Raw genomic sequence first — 24,392 nt, forward strand, 5'->3', positions numbered from 1 at the left:
TCACTTTTTTACATTTTTATTTACTTTAGACATTCAATCACTACACATTACTTAACTTACAAAGTGAATTTACCCAACTTGAATACATTTCACACCAGTCTAGTTGAAGATAACCACATACATTGTCATTACATTATCAGATTACAGTCTATTTCTGTGTCCCATAAATATCTTGTCTCTCTGTTACTAGTACCTCACTTTAATCTTGACCACCACATTGTCACTTCCATTTCACAAGAATAAGAATTATGGGATTGGGAACCAGCAGTTAGCGTAATGGCTATGTCGCTGGACTCCCATGTAGTCGACCGCGGTTCGTGTCCCGGACCGGTGGCTTAAAACTCACGCCGGGCGCGTGCCCAAGATCCCGAGAGGAGAATGGAGGAGAAGGGATTGCAGCGTGATCATCCCCCCTGGGGGGTGATTTCTCGCTTTCTGTCTCTCTGTCTCTCTCTGTCTGTCTGGTGAGTGTACGTGCCCTATAGCAAAAATCTCTCCTTATAATTAAAAATATTTAAAAAAAAAAAGAATTATGGGATTAAAGTAACTTGCCCTCTGCTAAATGGTAGATCTGGGATTTGAGCATAGGAGCCTGACCACTAAAATAAATTTATTTTAGTCTGGACTTGCCTTCTTGGCTCAATACTGAGAAGCCAGACATAATTTTCTCCTTGAGACCAGCAGATAGTGTAACAGTTATGTCACCGTACTCCCACGTAGCTGACTGTGGTTCGAGTCCCAGTCCTGGAGGCTTAAAATTCATGCTGAGCGTGTGTGCATGCATGCCCCAAATTCTTAGAAGAGAATGGAGAAGGAACTGTGGCATGATCATCCTCCCCGCCCCCCGAGGGTGATTTCTCGCTTTCTGTCTCTCTACAGTACGTCCTACGGCAAAAAAACTCTGTCTTAAAAAAAAAAATTCTCCTCTCTTGGTGTCCTTGCTGAGGAGTCAACTCCATAGACAAGAAACTATGCTGGTGGCTCTTGAACAAATGAACACAGAGATAGACATGTCCCCCTACCCTGGGCCCATCTGCATTTCCATCCCTTTGTCTCTCTGCCTCTGTTTCTTCCAGCAGTGGCCATTGGCACCTGCACAGCTTCATTTGCTCATTGTCACCCTTGCAGGGCATGCTGTTTCTGCACAGGAGCCCTCTGGGCTCTCATGGCAACCTGAAGCCTTCCAACTGTCTGGTGGATGGTCGGATGCAAGTGAAGCTGTCGGGATTTGGGCTGTGGGAACTCAAGTATGGCCAGACGTACAGAACATACAATGAGAAAATGACCAACCACGCAGGTAACTATTGGCAAATCTTGCAGCCACTAGCTTCTGGCAGAACCACCAAGGGTTCCCTGTCTCATCTATGCTTCCTGGTGCTCAGTTGCACAGATACCTATGGGTGGGCCTTACTTTGGAACTGGTGATGTGTGGCTATTCTCACCCAAGGAGAACTAGAAAACTAACAGCCCTCCAGGTGGCCTGAGTACATGGTATGATGTCTAGGTTAGGGGACTGGTTCCCTTCCTGGCTCCATTGGGCCACCTGAAGCAGTAACTATTGCCTTTTACTTTAGTCCTCTATATCCCTTTCTTTATCATGCTATGTTCTCAGTGTGGTAGCTAAGATCTGCCAGGTACTCTACAGATAGCAAAGTTTGGTAGTTCTCTGTCATCTACATGGCTGTCCTCTTATGTGGGCAACATAAAAAAAGGAGAAAGAACGAAAATCCCCTTTAATTCCCTGGTCACAAGCAAGCCACTGTTAATATGCCAGTGCAAGTCCTTCCTGATTCATTTCTCCATATTCACACGCAGGGACCCTTATTTGTCTTTCAAATCAGACACCGTAGGACCTGATTTCTCAGGGGCTGACTGCTTTCCTCTTCTTGTGCTTCCCTGAGAGTGAAGGGGTGGCTTTTACAACTTAATACTGCAGTTGCCTCACTCATGTGGGCATCCCCTTGCTTTGCAGAGCTTTATTGGACGGCTCCAGAATTGTTGCGGCTTCCGGAGGTGCCCTGGTCTGGCACCCCAAAGGGAGATGTGTACAGCTTTGCCATTCTGATGAGGCAGCTTATCTGCCACCAGGACCATGGGCCCTTTGATGACCTCCATGAAGCACCAGATGGTAAAGTCGGGACAGACTGCTTGGGAGGCTCTGGTTGTATGGGCTAGCTTTGAAATGTTTGCTTTTCATTAGTTATTTTAGCAATTTACTATTTACTCCAATTTATTTTTTAAATAAGAAAATAAAGGACCAGTAGGGGGAGTGGTGCTTCATGGGCTGGACTCCCACCACAGTTTGCGTCCCAGACCTGATGGCTTGCTTTCTCACTTTCTTACTTTTCCTCTGTCTCTCTCCCTCTGTGTCACTCTCTGGTGAGCACACATGCCCTATAGAAAAATATAAAAAGAGAATAACAACAAATAAAATAAAAGAAGAAATTCAAAAGTTAGAAAATGAATTTTAGGGGCCAGCAGGTGGCATACTAGTTAAAGTGCTGGACTCCTGTGTGGTCAATCATGGTTCAAGTTCTGGACCTTGCAGCTTGGAATTCATGCCAGGTGTGTGTGTGTATGCCCAAAATCCTGAAAGAAGAATGGAGAAGGGACTGTGGTGCAGTCATCCCCCAGGGGGTGATTTCTCACTTTTGGGCTCTCTGTCTCTCCAGACAGCTCACTTGCCCCATAGCAAAAATCTCTCAAAAAGAAAGAACATGAACTTTATTTTGGTTAACACCCCCCCCACACACACACACAAAATCAATGAATCTAAAATTATACAATTTACTGTGTCGTAAGAGCGAGAGTGATCTTGTTAGAAAATGAGCCTGCTTATGTTAACTTTCTATCCAGAATCCTCTTCTGGCTTCCCATCTAGGAAATGAATACCAAGTCCCCACCATAGCCTACGAGATCACTGAAGGCCTCTAAACTCTGGCCTTCGTGGCCTTCTGGATTAGTATCTCAGGCTGCTGTGCCTATTACCACAAACTTGGTGCTTAAAAGAATGGAAGTTTATTCTTTTGTAGTTCCAGAAGTCAAAAATAAAGTCATTGGCAAGGCTCTGCTTGCTCCAGAAAGGCTAGGAAAGATAGCACTCAATGACTCGTCCAGCTCCTGGTGGCTACCCTAATATTTCCAGGCTTGTGGCCACATGGCTGCAATATCTGCCTCCATCTTTACATTGTGTCTTCCTCTGGGTGTCTCTTATAGGGACACTTGCTGTTGGATTAAGGGCACATTCAGATACTATGAGATAATTGCCTCAACCTAAGATCCTTAGCTTAATTTTATCTGCAAAGGTCCTTTCCTCACAAATTTGGGGGTTAGAACATGGACATATCTTTTTAGGGGCCAGCATTCATCCTACTACACCTTCCTAATTCCATCTTCCATATCTTGTATCTTTCAGTGACACTGACCACCTTCATTTGGCTACGGCATGCCATTGAATAGCACATTGCTGTGCTGCTTCCTCTGCCTGGAAATCTCCTCATATTCCTATATACAAAGTAGCCTCATTTTACCTTTTTCTATCTTAAGAACTACATAATTTTTCTTCTTCTTCTTTTTTTTTTTTTTTTGAGAGGTTTTTGCTATAGGGTGCGTGTACTCACCAGAAAGAGAGACAGAAAGCGAGAAATCACCCAGGGGGAATGGCCATGGCACAATCCCTTCTCCTCCATTCTCCTCTCGGGATCTTGGGCACATATGCACACGCGCCCAGCGTGAGTTTAAGCCACTGGACGCAGGCCTCGAACCACGGTGGACTACATGGGAGTCCAGCGACATAGCCATTATGCTAACTGCTGGTCCCCACAATTTTTTATTCTAAGATTATGCAATACATTATTCATTGTTGCACATTTTGATTGTTTTTCTTTTTTTGCTATTACAATTGTTTCAATGAATAGCCTTTTTTTTTTTTTGAGAGAGATTTTTGCTTGTATGCTTGCCAGACAGACAGACAAACAGAGAAAGAGAGACAGAAAGCAAGAAATCACCCCCACAGGGGATGGCCACACCTCAATCCCTTCTCCTTCATTCTCCTCTCAGGATCATGGGCATGCATGCACACGTGCCCATGATGAGTTTTAAGCCGCCAGGTCCAGGACTCGAACTGTGGGAGTCCAGTGTGGTAACTATTACAGCATCTGCTGGTCCCAGCACTGAGTAGTCTTTCATTTTTGTTTACATGGGTAAATGTTTCCTTGGAATGGGTTCCTAGCTGTGAAATTGAAGAGATAATTATATTTAAAATATCTTTAAAACTTTGATAAATGCTTCTTAATTGTTCACTTACGAAGGGTATATCCGGGCTTGTGTTTTGGCTGAGTCGTCTCTTAACAAATATGGATGCCTGGATTTTGGCCCCAGTGATTCCGACATCATCAGCCTAGGATGCTCTGGCCATCAGCGTTTAGGCTTTTGAAAGCTCTTCAGGTGACTGTAATGTAGGACCACTGTCTTGGACAGAGGTTAGATAAGTGTTTGGGGCAGTTGGGGAGGAGAATATGTGAGTTTCTAAGTAAACCCAATCTACCTTTCTATTTCTTAATTTAAAATTTTTGCCAGATGTACATGTGCATGCACGAAAGAGAGAGGGGAGAGAGAGAGAGAGAGAGAATGCACGCCCCAGTGGGTCCCAGTCCTACCACAATTCCTTTTTCCCCTCCATTCTCTATCTAGTCAGGATTCTGGGCACATATGCACATGCCTGACGAGTTTTAAAGCCTCCAGGGCTGGGATTCAAACCATGGTCAGCCATGTGGGAATCTGGCTCCTCTGTACAGCACTAACTGCAGTGCTATGGGGCAGGCCCTCTCTCTTGATCTTTATTTTCCTTTTTCTTGACTTGCCTATCATTTCTAGTCTGTCCCCAAGTGGCCTGTCTCAGGTCTTAGATGTAGATCATCATGTATTCCCTGGAGACTTTTTAAAAAAGAATTTCTTTAATTTTAATTTATTATCATTATTATTATTTTAATTTGCTTATCAGAGAGAGAGAGACAGAGAGAAAGGGAAAGTGAGAAAGCAAGCTGCCAAGTCTAGGACATGAACCACAGTTGGCCATGTGGGATTCCAGCACCCCAACCACCATGCCACCTGCTGCCACTGCCTCCCACCCCAGGATACTTTTTAAGCCAGCAGCCTCTGTGAGTGTACGCAGATATTAATTTCTAATTTACAGCTAAACGAAGAAGAGATGAGACTAATTCAAAAATGGTAGCTCAAAATCTAGGTGCTTCTGACTTTGGAACCAGACTGATCCACGGATATCCCTAGACCAGGCACAGGCACTCTCTAAGCCCAGTTCCCTTTTGGTCGTTGGAGGCAGGTCTGTGGGGGCGGGGGAAGGCTGCAAACAATTGGCATATTGTAAGGCTCTGCTCATAAAGTTAAATGAGAGCCAACCATGTGGAACTGTGCATACATGGGACGTCAAGCAGGAAGTTTGCAGTTTGTACCTAATTTATGGGCAAACATACTTCTCCCCTTCACTGCCCTACAAACAAGTTTGATCTCCAGGAGGGAATAAATGTTGATTCTCTGCGCACAGCAGAGCAGTGGTTCTGCAACCCTAGTGGCTATCAGAATCACCTGGAGGCTTGTTATAATGCAGACTTTTCAGAGTCCCTGACTCAGTGTTGAGGAGTGAGGCCCAGGAATGTGTATTTCTGCCAGGTTCTCAACTGTACAGATGAGCCACAATTTGAGAAGCTTTGGTATTGGGCCTTGTGGTCCTTGACCCAGCATCATCAGCATCACCTGGGAACTTGGCAGGCCCTATTTCAAGCCTGCCTCTTGGGACACTGTGGGATGGGCCCAGAAATCTATGTTTCATCTAGCTACCAGGTGATTATGATGCACACAGGCAAAGAAGAAGAACAATTTCACCAAAGTGACTAGTAAACAGTTGTAGATTATAGGACAGAAACAGCTGGTCCCACATGAATGGGTAATAAACACATGTTCTCTGAGATACGGACCCGTGGTGTAAATTTATTCCCAAAGCTTTATTCCACGTTACCAGTTCTATCATAGCATTTGCTTTGAGCTAAACAGAGGAAGGCAGAAGATGCAGTACTGATTCTTCAGTCACTGCTCTTGAAACCACTGTTGTTCCATGTCTCAGATTACACTTCATTTAAGAAGCAAAGCACAATTGCCTGGAGTCATTAACTTTTTTAGAGAGGGATTTTTGCTATAGGGCATGTACAATCACTGGAAAGAAAGAGAGAGGTTGACAGAGAGACAGAAAGTAAGAAATCACCCCTGCGGGGATGGACATGCCACAATCCCTTCTCCTCCATTCTCCTCTTGGGATTTTGGGCAGGAGACTTTTTAAAAAAGAATTTCTTTAATTTTAATTTATTATCATTATTATTATTTTAATTTGCTTATCAGAGAGAGAGAGACAGAGAGAAAGGGAAAGTGAGAAAGCAAGCTGCCAAGTCCAGGACATGAACCACAGTTGGCCATGTGGGATTCCAGCACCCCAACCACCATGCCACCTGCTGCCACTGCCTCCCACCCCAGGATACTTTTTAAGCCAGCAGCCTCTGTGAGTGTACGCAGATATTAATTTCTAATTTACAGCTAAACGAAGAAGAGATGAGACTAATTCAAAAATGGTAGCTCAAAATCTAGGTGCTTCTGACTTTGGAACCAGACTGATCCACGGATATCCCTAGACCAGGCACAGGCACTCTCTAAGCCCAGTTCCCTTTTGGTCGTTGGAGGCAGGTCTGTGGGGGCGGGGGAAGGCTGCAAACAATTGGCATATTGTAAGGCTCTGCTCATAAAGTTAAATGAGAGCCAACCATGTGGAACTGTGCATACATGGGACGTCAAGCAGGAAGTTTGCAGTTTGTACCTAATTTATGGGCAAACATACTTCTCCCCTTCACTGCCCTACAAACAAGTTTGATCTCCAGGAGGGAATAAATGTTGATTCTCTGCGCACAGCAGAGCAGTGGTTCTGCAACCCTAGTGGCTATCAGAATCACCTGGAGGCTTGTTATAATGCAGACTTTTCAGAGTCCCTGACTCAGTGTTGAGGAGTGAGGCCCAGGAATGTGTATTTCTGCCAGGTTCTCAACTGTACAGATGAGCCACAATTTGAGAAGCTTTGGTATTGGGCCTTGTGGTCCTTGACCCAGCATCATCAGCATCACCTGGGAACTTGGCAGGCCCTATTTCAAGCCTGCCTCTTGGGACACTGTGGGATGGGCCCAGAAATCTATGTTTCATCTAGCTACCAGGTGATTATGATGCACACAGGCAAAGAAGAAGAACAATTTCACCAAAGTGACTAGTAAACAGTTGTAGATTATAGGACAGAAACAGCTGGTCCCACATGAATGGGTAATAAACACATGTTCTCTGAGATACGGACCCGTGGTGTAAATTTATTCCCAAAGCTTTATTCCACGTTACCAGTTCTATCATAGCATTTGCTTTGAGCTAAACAGAGGAAGGCAGAAGATGCAGTACTGATTCTTCAGTCACTGCTCTTGAAACCACTGTTGTTCCATGTCTCAGATTACACTTCATTTAAGAAGCAAAGCACAATTGCCTGGAGTCATTAACTTTTTTAGAGAGGGATTTTTGCTATAGGGCATGTACAATCACTGGAAAGAAAGAGAGAGGTTGACAGAGAGACAGAAAGTAAGAAATCACCCCTGCGGGGATGGACATGCCACAATCCCTTCTCCTCCATTCTCCTCTTGGGATTTTGGGCACACATGCCCAGCATGAGTTTCAAGTTGCTGAGTCTGGGACTTGAACCGTGGTTTAACATGTGGGAATCCAGAGACGAAACAATTATGCCATCTGTTGGTCCTGCATAGAGTTACTTTTTAAAAAAATGAATACTCTTTCAGAATGTTTTTAGGCATCAAAAATGTAGACTTAGGGAACCAGCAGTTAGCGTAATGGCTATGTCGCTGGACTCCCATGTAGTCGACCGCGGTTTGTGTCCCGGACCCGGTGGCTTAAAACTCACGCCAGGCGCGTGTGCGTGCGTGCCCAAGATCCCGAGAGGAGAATGGAGGAGAAGGGATTGTGGCGTGACCATCCCCCCTGGGGGGTGATTTCTCACTTTCTGTCTCTATGTCTCTCTCTGTCTGTCTGGTGAGCGCACGCGCCCTATAGTGAAAATCTCTCCAAAAAAAAAAAAATGTAGACTTAAGCATCAGGTTTCAGGTTAGCCCTAGTCTGGTGGTTAAGAGAGTTGGATCTCACATGGCCGACCGTGATTTTATTTATTTATTTATTTTTTAGGGTTTTTGCTATAGGGCACGTGAGCTTGCCTGAAAGACAGAGAGAGACAGAAAGCTAGAAATCATCCCCTGGGGGCATGGCCACGCTGCATTCCCTTCTCCTCCATTCTCCTCTTGGGATCTTGGGCACACATGCACGTGTGCCTGGTGTGAGTTTAAGCCTCCAGGTCCAAGACTCGAACCATGGTCAACTACGTGGGAGTTCAGTGACATAGCCATTACGCTAACTGCTGGTCCCATGGCCGACCATGATTTTAATCCCAGCCTTGCAGAGGCTGAAAATCATGCCAGGTGTGTATATGTACATTCCCCAGATCCCAAAGGGATGGAGAGATTGAGAAGGAGTTCTGTGTAATCACACTCCGCTGGGGAAAGCTCTCTCTCTCTCCCTCCCTTTCTTTGCTTCTTTGTTTCTCTCTGGCAAGCGCACATGCCATCTAGCAATTAGGAGGGGAAAATAATTGTGTTTGTATGCAGCTTTATAACCTATATTTAATTATATTAACTAAAAAGCCCCAAAATCTATCCAGATTCCCTTAGTTTTAGTCAAATGTCCCTTTTTTTATCCCCAAAGCTTATCCAGGACTCCAAAGCACACTAGTCATCATTTCTCCTTAAGATTCTCTAGGAAGGTTTCTTAGGTTTTTGTTATCTTGATGACCTTGACACTTGTGAGAAGTGCCGGTCAGGTATTTTATAGAACCTCCCTCCCCATTTGGAACTTGTCTGGTTTCTTTTCTCTTTTGTCATAGTTAGACTGAGGTTATACGTGTATGGGGATATATTGTCGTTTTCATCACACTCTTTGAAGGGCACACACTATCTTCTACTGAAGTGTTGTTGCTTCTTGGCTCTCAGTGGACAGAGCAAGGAATACATGTGTATATTAGCTCATAGGTACACACACACACACCTGCATCTATATTAAGCTAAATGTGAATTTATACTGACATCCCTTACTCTAATTCATTACTACCATGGTTCATTCTAGTCTCCCCCACCCCTTGTTTATCTGTAACCTTCTTCTTCAACAGTGAGAATTCTGGTTCACTGGGGGGCTGGCAGATGGTGTGGTACTTAAGAGCACTGGGCTTCCACATAGCCGACCGTGGTTCAAGTCCCGGATCTGGTGACTTGTTTTCTCATTCTCTCTCTCTTGCTCTGTCCCTCTCAGGTCAAATGAAAATAAATAAAGTTAAATAAAATAACTCTTGAAAAAACAAAAATGAATTCTGATTCACACCATTGTCATTCATTTACTGTTTGTTCAATCCCAGTGTAGGTGTACAGTAGCTTCACACTTGTTCATCTGTACTCCAATGAGAAGCGACCAGATACAGTGATTGTGAAGAGCTCCTTTGATTTTCAATCTCCTAGTTCCTAGTCATTACAGAAGTTACCCACAAAGGCCAGCCTCTTTTCCCTCTTTCCCCTTCAGTGAGGTTATGTCAGACATTTGTAATATTCTTAGATTAGTTTATTATGTCAGGGTCAGCAGGTGGCGTAGTGGTTAAGGAGCTGGACTCTCACAAGGTCAACTGCAGTTGGAGTTTCAGACCTCATGGCTTGAAAATCATTCTGGGCATGTGTGCATGCATGCCCAAAATCCCAGGAGGAGAATAGAAGAGAAGAGATTGAGGCATGGCGGTCCCCTGCTGGGGTGATTTCTCACTTCCCCTCGCACTATCTTTCCCTCTCTTTCTCATCTATAGTGGGCATACAAGCCCTTTGTAGGGAGCAACCTTAAAACATTATTTTGTCATTGTCTTCATTCTATCTTGGAGTCACCTAATTCTATAACTAACATCTTTTAAAGTTTGTACTCCTTACAGTTCACTTTTTATGTTATGAAATGCTCTGGGTTTTTATCAAATACATAATGTCACGTTTCCACTACTGTATCATTCAAAATAGTCTCCCTTTCGTAAATATATCCCGTGCACTTTACCTAGCCAACTTTTCCTCCTCCCGAAACTCTTGACAATCTTTGATTTCTTTCTTTTTTTTTTTAGAGACAGAGAGATTTTTGCTATAGGGCACATGTGCTCGCTGAAGAGACAGAAAGCGAAAAATCACCCCCCAGGGGGGATGACCACGCTGCAATCCCTTCTCCTCCATTCTCCTCTTGGGATCTTGGGCATGCACATACCTGCTCCTGTCATGAGTTTTAGGCCACTGGGTCCAGGACTCCAACTGTGGTCAACTATGTGGGAGTCCAGCAATGTAGCCATTACACCATCCCCGGTCCCATATTTGATCTATTTTATGTTTCTATGATTTTGCCCTTTCTAGAATGTCATATAAACAGAATCATATAGTATATCCTTTCGAGTGGCTTCTATAATGTAGTAATGTTACCGAACTCAAATCAGGTCCCCTCGCCCAAGCGCTATAAAACCAAGCCATAGGCACATGGTGTGATGAAGGAAAGTACAGCTTTATTGCAAAGCGCAAAGCAAGGAGAGCGGGCAGCTCATGCTGAAAAGACCCAGTCTCCCTGAGATATTCCCCACATGTGTTTTTAAGGACAAAAATTAGGGGCAGAGGTCTTAGGCGCGTGATCAGTTCAGTGATTGGTTCAAGAGGGTGCTATCATCTCGTGGGCATTCTTGATTGGTGAGGCCTTAGATAATCAAATTTCTCTTCGGGTGTCTGGAACCGTTCAGCCTGGAGTCTTTGAGCTCACAACCAGCAGTTTCCAGCCTACAAAATATCTTACATATTGAAATGAAAAGCTTCTTTCCTTTAAGTGAGAGTTTTAGAGGTCAAATGGCCCTCACTCATGGTCCATGTTGGTCATTATCATAACCAAAGTCTGAAGACTGACTCTTTACTCTGGGCCATTACAATGCAAATGGACTTTATATTTCGGGAACCCTAGAAAATACATATGACTCATTCATTAAGTTGTACTGGTAGTATTTTTATTTTTTGTGTGTTTGTGTGTATGTGTGTATGTGTGTTTAGATGGGATCTCTCTGCGTTGTAATTCTCCTGGTCTATATTTGTAACACGGGTGAAATAAAGGGAGAGCTTCTGCAACTGGGGTTCCAGGAGCTGGCACTGGCTTTTTAGCCTAGGCTGGGATTTGAACCCAGGCCACCCATGTTGCCCCAGCCTATCAAGCGGCAGCATCTTACCAGCTGTACCAATATTTTTATATTCAAACTTACATACCTTATTATCAAAATATCATTTCCTTTATAATATCTGGCTAAGTGGTGTGCTTAATAAACATCAACAGAGGCTAATAAGGAAGGAAAAGAAAGTAGATTTACAAAATTAGAGAGGAGGAATATAATGGTAACATTTATTATTTGTTAAAAATAGCTTTTATGTAACAGTCTATGTGATGCAAAACTGTGTAAAGCACACTTTGGGGATTTCCAACACCAAATGCTACTACAGTCCTGAAATCGTACAAAGGCATGCTTCACTTCAAAAGAAATTTTATTTTATTTTTTAAAAAGAACTGCTTTTTATTTAATACTATTTATTTATTTATTTATGTATTTTAATTTGACCAGAGAGGAACAGAGTGAGAGAGAGGGAAAGTGAGAAAGCAAGCCTTCAGGTCCGGGACTCGAGCTGCGGTCGGCTGTGTGGGAGTCCAGTGCCCTTAACCACCATGCCACCTGCTGGCTCCAAGAAGTTTTATTTTTTACAATTTTGATTTAAACAGATTTATTAGGAGGTTATTATATGTTTTATATTAGAGTTTCTCATTTTCCAGGAGAATTCAGAATATTTTAATTAAAATACCCAGATTTCTCTGGAATTCCAACCTGTTCTATTTATTTGAAAGCCTAGGTTACAAATCTAAGGCACAAATCTTGATTTAAAGTGAAATATGCGAAGTGTCACAAAGCTCAGGTATTTGGTTATTTAACCCCAACATGAATTTCAGAAATCATCAACCGAATCAAAGACCCTACGGCATCAGTTCCACTGAGACCTTCCTTGTCTGAGGACAAAGGCTATGAAAAAATTGTAGTCATGGTGAGGATTTGCTGGGACGAATCTCCAGAGAAAAGGCCTACGTTTTCTTCCATCAAGAAAATTTTACGAGAAGCCAGTCCCAAAGGGTGAGTTAGATGTGCAACAGACATTTTCTCCTAGTCATTTAACCATTAGAATTTTCAAACTATATGACTGCGTTGGGGCTGGCAGGTCGTGCAGTGGTTAAGGCCACTGGACTCCCACATGGCCGACCACCGTTCAGGTCCCGGACCTGGTGACTTGCTTTCTCTCTCTCTCTGCCCATCTCTTGTCAAATTGAAATAAATAAATAAATAAATAAATGGATAAATAAAGTTAAATGAAATAATTCTTTAAAAAAAAACCCAACTGTATGGCTGTGATTGGGTCTATGTGGCTCAATCCCTTCGTCTTCATTCCTTCACCTCTTCCCTCTCTTCCTCCCTTCCTTCTATCATCATATACTCATTGCCCACCCTATGTAAAGAACTGTACTACATGCTGAACGAAGTGAAGCATAAATCCCCCTTTATTTTATTAATGGTACAAAAATAGATCAGGTATTAATAATCTCACTGCTCTCTTTACCCATTCCACACATCACTAGTCAATTAAGGCCTTCTTTCCCAGGGACTTTTGTCATGCCAAGGCTCATGACTAATCACTTGGGTCAAAACCATTGGATAAAAATTATTTACTAACCTTGGAACAGGTTATTGACTTATATGATGCATGCCTCTCAAAGAATTTTCCCAATAGAGTTTTCCTTTCCATTAGGATAATTGTATCTCTTGATATACTGAGTACATACAAAGATGCTACCTAAAAGTAGCTTCAGCTGATAGAAAGAGCCCTGGGCTGAGTCAGGCACTTACTCGTAATTTGGCTATTCTGCAAAAGAGTCTTAACAGTTTGTGTTCTGCATTTTCTAGATTGTATTAACTAAACACTTTTTAATAATATTTTTATATTTTTTAAAGAATTTTTTAAATAATTATTTTATTTTATTTATTCATTCATTTATTTTATTTTTTAAGTTTGACTGGAGAGAGACAGACACTGAGAGTGGGAGAGAGAGGAAGTGAGAAAGCAAGCCACCAGATTCAGGACTCGAACCCTGGTCAGCCATGTGGGAGTGTCCAGCGCCTTAACCACCACACCAGCTACTGGTCCCTATTTTTTTTTTTTTTTTTTTTTTGCTGGTTCCCTGCAGGTCCCTATTTTTATATATTTTTAATCAACAAGTGAAAAATTGTTTATGTTTATGGTGTACAATGTGATACACATAATGTGACCAGCAGTTGGCGCAATGGCTATGTCGCTGCACTCCCATGTAGTCGACGGCAGTTCAAATCCCAGACCCGGTGGCTTAAACTCACACTGCCAGGCGTGTGTGCGTGTGTGCCCAAGATCCTGAGAGGAGAATGGAGGAGAAGGGATTGCAGCAAGGCCATCCCCCCGGGAAGTGATTTCTCACTTTCTGTCTCTGTCTCTTTCTGTCTTTCTGGCGAGTGCATGCGCCCTATAGCAAAAACCTCTCCAAAAAAAAAAAAAAAAAAAAGAGACACACATATACTTTATAGAATTATTAAGCCAAGCTAATGAACATAGTGATATGTCTCAGGTCATTTAATGTGTCCTGATTGGAAAATACAGTTCCCAATGTTAAGCTAAATCCATTTCCTATGTCAATCTCCTTATCTGAAAGATAAAAGATTTAAATAATTTCTCTGAAGACTCTTCTAGAACAAGAGCTTATATCACTAGAAGAACCCCTTACATCAGACAATCTGAAAAGGAAAGAATGACTCATCCTGAAGTCTGTATTTGCAGTTGGCCATGACCATGATAAGGCACACCTGGGGGCGTGGGCGAAGGGCCATTGGAGGTCACCATTTGTTGAGTGCCTGCTGGTTGTCAGATGCGGCCCTAGGCACTGAGGCTCATGTAAATGAAGGGTGCTGCTTAAGCTCACAGAGCTGATAAAGGGCAGGCTCTGTCTGCCTCGTGGCCTCATTGCCATTGTCATTTCACTGCTGTCCTTGGGCAATTCTAGAGGGAACCCTAAGGGCGAGAAGTGTTCAGCCGGCATGTGCAGTTGGAGGTTATGCTCCACTGCAGCCCTCAGGTTCTTGGAGGAAGACGTTCATGTTTGGGTTCTTTTAAAGCCATGTGAGTGTCTTAGACAATATGATGAGCAAGCTGGAAGTGTATGCCAATCACCTGGAGGAAGTGGTGGAAGAGAGGACCAACCAACTGATGGCAGAGAAAAGGAAGGTGGAGAAGCTTCTGTCCACGATGTTGCCCAGGTATTCCGAATCTTGGGAGCTTTACAGAGAAACTCGGGGAGAAATAGTATCACTATCTAATAAAAGGGCCCACAAAGAGCGATGATTTCCATTGTTATTTTCTCAAGAGGATGTTCCTTTAAAAGGGGTCAATCATTTTGTGTATAATTTGGTACACCATGAATCCATAGGAATAAAGAATATATATGGTACAATAGATCTTTTATGTGGAAGATGGTGAATGCAGCAACTGGAGAGGGGCCACCAGATGGCGCTCTAGTCTCACGAGTATGACTTAATTCTTCAGTATTTCAGATTGCATGTCCAAAACCTTGGCACAGCGCACTGTGTACCCATGACTATAGATTCGAAAACTGCTTCATGTTTGGTTTTGTTTTCATTTGTGTACTCTCTCAACACTTGACAGAAACACTTGCTGTAAAAATTCCTGTACACTGTACACTTATGTGTGTCTTGACCAAAGAAGTGAAGGTGGGATTTTGAAATGTGTAGAGGTGAGATTGGTTGATTGAAGTAAAAATACTGATTTGTCAATTAGTGAATGATTACATCTGCTTCCACAGTGGCTGGGGGGGGGGTTACAATCAAACTGTACAACCACTAAGGGAAAACGAAATGCCTTCAGGGAGAAAACCCTTCTTATAAAGGCATTTATGTGACCCATTCCCATCCTCCTTCCCCTACCCCATCCATACTCATCAATTACATTATATCGTTAGAGAAAACGCGTGGGAGAAATGAGCGTCAAAATAATTCCTCAAGGTGTCAGACAGTGGCACAGTGGTCACATAATGCTCTGTAATGCTGTACCCTCAGGGGAAGGTGCCAGCTTCTTGTCCAAAGGCCCTCCTATACATGCTGGAGTGTAGACGCATGTCCATGATCCAGGGTTGACTGAGGCTGGGGGTAGATCATGAAGTGAGAACCTGTTGGGGTGCGCCCCCCCCCCCAGAAGAAATACATAGACTTAAAAAAAGAAAAATAGTCCTCTAGATGATGAATTTTGTTAACTAAAAACCTAGCCCATTAAAGCAAAAAGAACTATGAGAGTGATTTTGCAGAGGTCTGTAGGAGACAAGATGAATAAGATCCTGTTCAAAAATGATCTCTCTCTCTCTCTCTGGTTGCAGCTTCATTGGGGAACAACTCATAGCTGGAAGGTCCGTGGAACCAGAACATTTTGAATCTGTGACAATCTTTTTCTCTGACATTGTTGGATTCACAAAACTGTGTTCTCTCAGCTCCCCCTTGCAAGTCGTAAAGCTCCTCAATGACCTATACAGTCTATTCGATCACATCATTAAAACTTACGACGTGTACAAGGTGAGCCTCCCGTCCCTGGTGGTGACGTAACACGTGCTCCTGGCTGGCTGTTGTCGGGGATGACTGAGGATGGAGTCTGGCCCAGTCGTCAGCCAGCAGGAAGACTCCGTTTCATGCTGGCAGTCTATCTCAATTTGTGGCAGAAACTCAATGTTTTATTCCCTGTTTTTCTTGGGAAAGAGCTTGATTAGTCACAGATGTATGTGCTTGTCAAGAATTAGCAGTCGTTCCCTCTGTTTCCTTCCATTATCGTACCTTACAGTAACACATTTGAAAATGAAGCTTTGGCCTTCCACTGGCTAGTTCTTCTCTCCTGAGTATGCACTTTTCAGGCTCAGAGAGGCTCATACTTATTCTCCTTTAGAGGTGGTTTTTGGATTTTGTGTGGGTGTCTCATCTGTTGTCCTGATCCTTAGCAATTCACGGTGAAGATGGACTCCTGAGTGTAGGCCATCAGACTGGTGGCTAAACGGTGCTATTCTAGAAAGTATATAAGTACGTTCATCTAGAGTGAAAAACAATTTTTTCAGGGGGAGGGTAGCAAAAAGAGTAATGAGTGGGCTTCGTTGAGGTGGTGGTGACAATAGTCACTTTCTGTGTTCTCTGACTTTTCAAATGGGGTCAGACCATGACTGCAGGGAGAGCACCATGTTCCTGAGCTCACGTTTTCCTGGGGGAAAGCCACAAGTGCATCACCTGTGGCCACGATCCCAGGCTCTGCCTCTGCCTGACGTCCTGGGCCAGGAAGATTGGGGGGCATATCACACATCCTGAACAAAACCAAAAGCTGAGTAGGAGGGCATCCTCTGGGATTTTCCTCTTAGTGTTACTTTTTTAGTTGATGTTTTGCATCAGCTAAAAGTAAAGCTAGTTTGCATTTCTTTCTTTCTTTTTTTTTTGGAGAGGTTTTTGCTATAGGGCGCGTGCGCTCTCCAGAAAGACAGAGGGAGACAGAGAGACAGAAAGCAAGAAATCACCCCCTGGAGTGATGGCTACGCTGCAATCCCTTCTCCTCCATTCTCCTCTCGGGATCTTGGGCATGCATGCACATGCACCAGGTCCAGGACTCGAACCGCGGTCAACTACATGGAAGTCCAGCGACACAGCCATTACACTAGCTGCTGGTCCCTAGCTAGTTTGTATTTCTAAAGGATGGTCTTGTGGTGGGGAGAGGTAGACTAGAAATAGGTTAGACTAGTTGACTTTGTAAAATTGGGGGTGGAGGGTGTCACTGGGACAGAGGTTCTTACTGCCTGGCTAATGCCTGAAATTCCACCTTTACCACATTGTCTTTGGATTCTGCTTGAATGCAAGTGTACCTGGAAAGGCCTATAACTTTAAGTATTTACTTGTCATCTATTTTTTCTTGTGAATGAAAGGTCTAAAGCTGAATTTGTTAGGAGAATTGGGAGGAAGAGGATGGATGGGACAGGTGCACACACACACACACATATATATATACACACACGCATAATTGCATACATCTTACAGATGCAAAGTCTTCAAGGCAGCGGTCGGTAGTGAGGGGCCTTCATCTGTCACCTCAACTCCATACTTGGCCTCCCTGATGGAAAACAAAGATCACTCTGTTGCTTTATTTTCAGGTTGAAACAATTGGTGATGCATACATGGTGGCTAGTGGGCTTCCCATCCGTAATGGAACTCAACATGTAGACCAGATTGCCACCATGTCCCTTCACTTACTCAGTACCACCGTGCACTTCCAAATTGGGCACATGCCTGAGGAGAAGCTTAAGCTCCGGATTGGTCTCCACACAGGTAGACAGAACTGATAATGGGTAGTCTTATGATCCAGGGATGGCCATAGCTATTTCTGAGCTTGAGTCCTAGGTTCAGGGCTTTTAGGAACTTGGGCATTGAATATAATATCTTCAGGAGTAACAAAGGTTGAGTGTTTTTACATGTGTTTTTCCATTAGCTTCATTGCTTAGTAACAACGAGGACACCCAATGACTTGAAAGTGTTGAACCAAAAATAAGAGGGAGACCAAGAACCAGGACAGTTATACCAAGACTACTTTCCTGGGTGTCTGCAACTAATGTCCTTTAATGTATTCCATGTTTTGTCAAAATCATGGGCATGTGACCTGTGCATAAGTGACCCACACTTGCTTTAACACTCTTCTATCATTGTCCTAAATTCATGTTTTAAAAACCTTTTTCCCCCCCAGAATGTGCATACACTCATTGGAGAGACAGAAAGAGAGGGAAAGTGAAAAATCACCTACATGAGGGATGGTCACACCACAATCTCTTCTCCTCCATTTCTCCTTTCAGGATTTTGGGCATGCAAATACAGGTGCCTTGTATGTTTTTCAAACTACCAGGTCCAGGACTCAAACTGTGCAGTTGACCATGTGGGATCCAGCCATCTTAACTCCTAGGCCATGGGGTGATTTGAAATTCTTAATTTTTGAATAAAGGATCCTATATTTTCATTTTGCATTGCAAATTATGTAGCCAGTCTTACCCTTATCTATCCTCCAATATTCAATTAAAATAAAACCTGATCCCCAATCAGAATGAATAATTCCCATGCTTGTGCTGTTATTGCTTTTATTTATAACTTTGCTTTATGAGTACCATGGTCAGTAATTGATTATGTCACTTTCTATCAGAAGTTTGTGGGTTCTGTAATTGTCTCTTTGTAAACCCTAAGACCTATTGCCAAGTTCTGTCCCAAGAGGGCTCTTAACCAATATTTGTAGAACTGCATTTGTTGACTTGATGTGCATGGTCGAATCTAACCTTGGAAATGCAGACTGGTTATGCCCTTCGGTTCTTCGCCCTTTAGGTCCTGTGGTGGCTGGTGTGGTGGGAACCACCATGCCCAGATACTGCCTGTTTGGAGACACTGTAAACATGGCGTCTAGAATGGAAAGCAGCAGTTTCCGTAGGTATCTTTACAACACTAGTAAACACAACACTGTCCCTCCTGTCCCCATCTTTCACCAGAGGGTATTTTTAGAAGACTAATTTACATTTTCTCTGCTGTTCTCCATCTGGAGGCTAAGATCATTATCCACTTCAGACAACACTAATTACAGGCTTTGTAAAAAGTTGTGCTCTCACTGGAGTCACATGAACAGTTGTGGCCTCCTCCTTCTAAGACTCTCCACTCAAACAGTAGACAAATATGTAGTAAAATCATTGAAATGCAGAGCAGGAGTCAGGAATTTTTTCTATACAGGGTCAGGCAGGAACTATTTTACATTTCATGAGTCATAGAGATTTCGTTGCAACTATGGAACTCTGTGCTATAGCTCCAAAGTAGCCATGGACAATATGTAAATGAACGGACATGGCTATGTTCCAATAAAACTTTATTTTTAAACATAGGAGTAGGTTGGATTTGACCCATGGGTGGTAATTTGCCCATCTCTGATGCAGAGTATATTCTTGGTGGTGCAGAAAAAAATCTAAGTCCAGGAACATCAGGCAAGGGAGCATCACATTCTTTGCTTGATCGTAATTTTACTGCATTGACTATTGCTAGACACGTATATGCCATTTTTTTCAGTTGAGAAAAAAGAATTACTCAATAATTTAAGTTTCAAAGAATTAAGATTAAAATTTGAGTTCATAAATTTCCCACGATATAAAAAAATGGAAAAATTTTCACTTCTGATTATTTTGTTGTTTATCAACTAAGTCTCAAACAGATTTAAATTGTCTCATCACTTGTAAATAAAGGTTTTCAGGATACATTTTGAAGGTGGGGCTGCTTTTGTAGGCCCCGAATTGGATTTAGTTGCATTTCTGGTTACACACAGCATTTGCTGTAACCCGTGGAGCCCAGTGAACCTCCATCTATGGGGATTAGCAACTTGATACTGAGTCTGTTCTGTCTCCTGTTTCTAAACGGAATGTTCTGAAGCTTGAGTAGCATCTGAGCAGTACCTGGGTGATTTGGGAAAGGAGTCCCAGACTTCAGAGAGGTTATCTGTGATTTATTTAATGGGAGGTCCTGGTGATCAGAGAACTTAAGCAGTGTAGGTTCCCGCTTTAAGTAGTCCCTGCCCCACTGCCATCTCATTGACAAGGGACTAACTAGGCAATGACTGGTTTGTGACAGCTCTCCGGATTCACGTCTCTCAGAGCACTGCAGGTGCCCTGCTGGCTTTGGGAGGATACTATTTGCGGAAGAGAGGCGTCATCTCAGTCAAGGTAAGACCAGCCAGCTGCATCTCACCTGACACATTTGGGGCTCTGTTGGGGACGCTGAGGAACTTGGTGGAAAAAGTGAATCTCCACAGAGTGGTATGTGAAGATCTAAGATCCCTCTGTCGGCTCTCCTGACTGCCAGGCCTTCTTTCAGAGAGAGGACCATCCAGTTCCCTCAAGTGGTGAAACATGGAATCTCTGGCCGCAAACACCCCACCTCCCACCTAGACCCATCCCTGTGGGATGCCTTTGTTTTCTCTACCACAAATAGTCCCCTGGCCTGGTTGAACATCCCAGCATGGTGTTCCACACAAAACATCAGTAAGACAAGCCCAGGAATTATATGTCTATCTTTCCTCCATATCTCTTTACCTGAGTGGCCTTGAGGGAGTAGGACCTCAGTTCTACACATTAAAAATCTCCCCTTTTCCTCTACCTTCTCCTTCATCCTGGCTTCAGTTTGTCTCTGAGAGGTGCCATGATACATCCCCATCATTTCCCTTGAGCTAACTCTTCCTGGAGCGGGAGGTTCTCCTTTTGAGGTGTTTTCTCAGGAACATCTGGAGATGTTCATAGTAGGAGTGCTGAGTGGTTGCTATGACACTGGGTATTTGACTGAGTGTGGGGGTCCAGAAAAATAAAGCGGAGGGAGTGGCATCAATTCCCCAGTTTGCTGAGCCTGGCCCTGGCATACTTTATATCATCAGTTGACTTCAGAAAAGGGAAAGAATTCTCTAGAAGGCAGCAGTGTAGACCTAGCTTGGAACCCTGTCCCACAACTTACTAGATGTATGATTTGTGGGCTTGGTTTCATTAAGTGTAAATAGAGGTGGTAATAATATTACTCTCTAATTAAATGTTAACATGTTTGTGAGGGACTTCACCTGATGCCCAACTCATAATAAGAGTTGAATAGATTTCATTTTAGAATATATATATATATAGGGAACCAGCAGTTAGCGTAATGGCTATGTCGCTTGACTCCCACGTAGTCGACCGCGGTTCCCGTCTTGGACCCGGTGGCTTAAAACCCACGCTGGGTGCATGTGCGTGCGTGCCCAGGATCCCGAGAGGAGAATGGAAGAGAAGGGATTGTGGCGTGGCCATCCCCTCTGGGGGGTGATTTCTCGCTTTCTGTCTCTCTGTCTCTCTTTGTCTGGCGAGCGTACACGCCCTATAGTGAAAAACCTCTCAAGAAAAAAAATAGTGGAATTTCTGGAGTTCATAGTAATCCTAAATTTTCAGGAGCCACCGTATCATTTTCTGTAACAGCTACACCATCTTACAGAACTTCAAAAGATATTTGTACACCGCATTCATAGCAGCATTATTAGCTATATTCAAAACACAAAAATGTAAATATCTATGGACACAAGAATGAACAAAATTTGGTATATACATAAATAGAATATAATTTAGCGTCTAAAAAATTGAAATTCTAAGACATGCTTCATCCTGGAGACTTTATCCCCAGTGAAATAAGCTGGACACTAAAATAAAAATATTGCTTGATTAAGTTTTTTTTTACAAAAAACTTTAGTCTCCACTGTCCCTTACCAATTATAACATTGCTTGCTGTCTTGATAGCAGAGCCTAAACAAATCATCAATATTTCTCCTATAAGGAGGCCTTATCGGGCCTATCCCAGCAGGCACATCAGACAGACATTGGCTCAGGTCAGAGACCACGCTTCACAGGCAGCCTCCCACTCCACCCCCTGCTCTGTGGTTCTCTGGGCCTTCCTTTGTCTCTCACAGGGCAAGGGAGAACAAACAACTTTTTGGTTGAAAGGCAAAGAGGGCTTCACTATTCCACTACCTGAACTCACTGAGGATGAAGATAAAGACACAGAAATATTATGAGGTGGGTATTTTCTTTCTAGATGTTTACAATCACATAAAATTCTATGGGGACCTTTCTTTTGGGACACATTGAATATCCCAGCTGAGAGTGGTAGCTCTGGGATATTGAGTGAATCTCCCACTAGGGGGAGCCATCCAGCTGGCCTCTTCTTCCTAGCCCTGCCTTTGTGCTCAGCCTGGGGATCTGAGTAGATGAAGACTTTGTTTGAACTGAATAGGGTGAACTAATTTCCTGGGAGTCCAGGGTTTGGCCTTTGCTCCTAGCTCTGTGGAACTTGGTTTTTAATCTGCCAGTGAGCCTGCCCTGGCTGCCAGAAATTTCCAGCCCATTAACTCATGAATTTGTAGTTTTACACCCAATTAAAACCCAATTTTATTTGAGGAGAAGAAAGGGGAGAGAATGAAGCATGAGGCCACAGACACCCCTCACCACCACCACCACCTTTTCTTTGCAAGGTCACTGAGTCATAACCCTTAATGCTTATTATCCTTATAGTTAGTGCTTGTAAAGAGATAAGAGCCTGAATCAGAAGGCATCTCAGAAATGTGTTCAGGGGGAAAAGCTCTAAGGTACCAGCAGGCCCTGAAATCCAATAGGACTGAGGCATACGGGCCCATTGTACGTATGTACCAAAACACCACACTGTCCCCTGTCAACATGCATAGTTATTACATGCCAATTTAAAAAGAGAAATTAAAAAAAAAGAAAACAAACAGACCAATTAGATAGGCCAGCTGCAGTCTCGTAAAAGACTGGTCCTGAGCCCTGAATTCCTGTGAACACTATAGCTTACACATGGGTAGTGTTCTGTTCTTTATTACTTTATTTTTTTTCCACCCACTGGAAAAAAAAAAATTCTTGCAGTTAAGGATGGACTTTTAAGAAGAATTTGTTCATTCACTTATAAAGAATTTAATTTTAAAAATTTCAGCAAGCAAAGATTAACTTATTCATTCCTGCTGTGACTTTTTCCTTCTTCACAAAGAATAGGATTCCATGTTGTTTTATGCCATGGTCCTTTTATGAGATTGACTGAACCACTAATGCATTTATAGTAGTATTTCATGTCCTCCAACTGCTCTCATCCAGGAATTTTCCGTAGGGTTGATCCTGAATATGGCAGAGCAATTGGAGTGAAACATCCCCTGCCCCCGACTGAAGAAGAGCAAACCTATGAGACGGGGAATATTTTCTTTCTTGCTAGAGCCTCTAACTGCCTTTGTGGAGCTATTTTTAAAGTTCTGTATTAGGAAGTAAGCTACTTTTCGGCTTATTGAAGGTCTTTTACACCAAATCTTACCAAAGGTTTGGTAGAATTTTTGCCTTTCTTCGGGAAGAGGGACACTAGCTCAGAGTCAAGGGAAGTGTGTTCACATCTCATATAATCCCATCTTCATTGAGTTTCTAAGCATTTCCATCAGCAATATTTCTTCTCCTGCCCAGAGGTAGCTGACTGAATTCTACGATCTCCCAGACTCCATCTTCTTTAATCCAGTTCTGTTTCCATTGTAGACGCTGCTCCTCTCCAAAAGCCTCCAGTCCTTGGTGCTTTAGACCGATGCATGAAAGGGGGGAAGTCAGGAAGTGTAAAGGGGCACAGGGAAGGTTTCTCTTGATACTCCAGCATGGAGACAATGGGCCAAAATGTATCTTCTCGTGCTCTGTAACTTCTTCCCTTTTTCAGTATCATGGCTTCCGGATCCCAAACACCTTGCTTAATTGTGAAAGAAAATAAGCCTCCTTCTGCTTCTGAGGACTAGTGAGATGAGCCAGTCCCCACCTATCTATTCATCCATCCACCCCTCTACCTCTCTACCCATCCAGCCGTCCAGCCAGCCAGCCATATAAACATTTCATCCACTCAAGGTGCATTTAATTAAACACTTACTCTGTGCCAGCTACCTTGCTGGGGGACAGAAAATATGAAACCTTCCTGGTAGTTTAGTTGGAGAGAAGGAAGCACTGAGAGTAATAATATAATATTAGAGATCAATAGAATTCTATACTAAAGTATAGAGGTTACAAAGTAACTCAGTATTGGTTCATTAAAAGGATATTAGAAAATGATATACAGACATAGGAATGGGATCCTAAAAAGAATTGGCTATTATTATCCCCTCTTTGTATTTGCGTATGCATGTTTCCTTCTAATTCTAGCCCACACGCTTGCATAAGTTATGTTTATGTAATAAAGACTTTGTTACTTCTGCCTTTCTTCATTGAACATTATAACATATATTTGGCAGCCTGAATATACACAGAAAATATACACATCTGATAAACAGACAGCCACATGCACATGTGTGCACATATATATTGGGTTGTTGGGAAAGTCGTGAAGTATTTTTCTATGAAAAAAATGTATCATGACTTTCTCGACAAGCCAATACATACATACACACACCCATACACTCATATATGTACATATCCATAAACACACACCCATG

The 24,392-nt window shown here is 42.9% G+C and overlaps 1 protein-coding gene across 1 annotated transcript in view; it reads left to right on the forward strand.

Annotated features, from left to right (window-relative positions):
* The window catches only part of LOC102478622 (guanylate cyclase 2G), a 52,008-nt gene extending 30,064 nt beyond the window's left edge, over nucleotides 1-21,944 (forward strand). The window contains exons 13-21 of the mRNA XM_027773949.1: nucleotides 1,129-1,297; nucleotides 1,973-2,128; nucleotides 12,196-12,373; nucleotides 14,435-14,575; nucleotides 15,706-15,898; nucleotides 17,503-17,677; nucleotides 18,713-18,811; nucleotides 19,994-20,085; nucleotides 21,840-21,944. Of these exons, the coding sequence (XP_027629750.1) occupies nucleotides 1,129-1,297; nucleotides 1,973-2,128; nucleotides 12,196-12,373; nucleotides 14,435-14,575; nucleotides 15,706-15,898; nucleotides 17,503-17,677; nucleotides 18,713-18,811; nucleotides 19,994-20,085; nucleotides 21,840-21,944 (1,308 nt within the window). The remainder of the gene's footprint in view (nucleotides 1-1,128; nucleotides 1,298-1,972; nucleotides 2,129-12,195; nucleotides 12,374-14,434; nucleotides 14,576-15,705; nucleotides 15,899-17,502; nucleotides 17,678-18,712; nucleotides 18,812-19,993; nucleotides 20,086-21,839) is intronic.
* The last annotated feature ends 2,448 nt before the right edge of the window (nucleotides 21,945-24,392 follow it).

The sequence above is a fragment of the Tupaia chinensis genome, unplaced genomic scaffold, assembly GCF_000334495.1.
Source record: "Tupaia chinensis unplaced genomic scaffold, TupChi_1.0 Scaffold000392_1, whole genome shotgun sequence".
Lineage (NCBI taxonomy): Eukaryota > Metazoa > Chordata > Mammalia > Scandentia > Tupaiidae > Tupaia > Tupaia belangeri.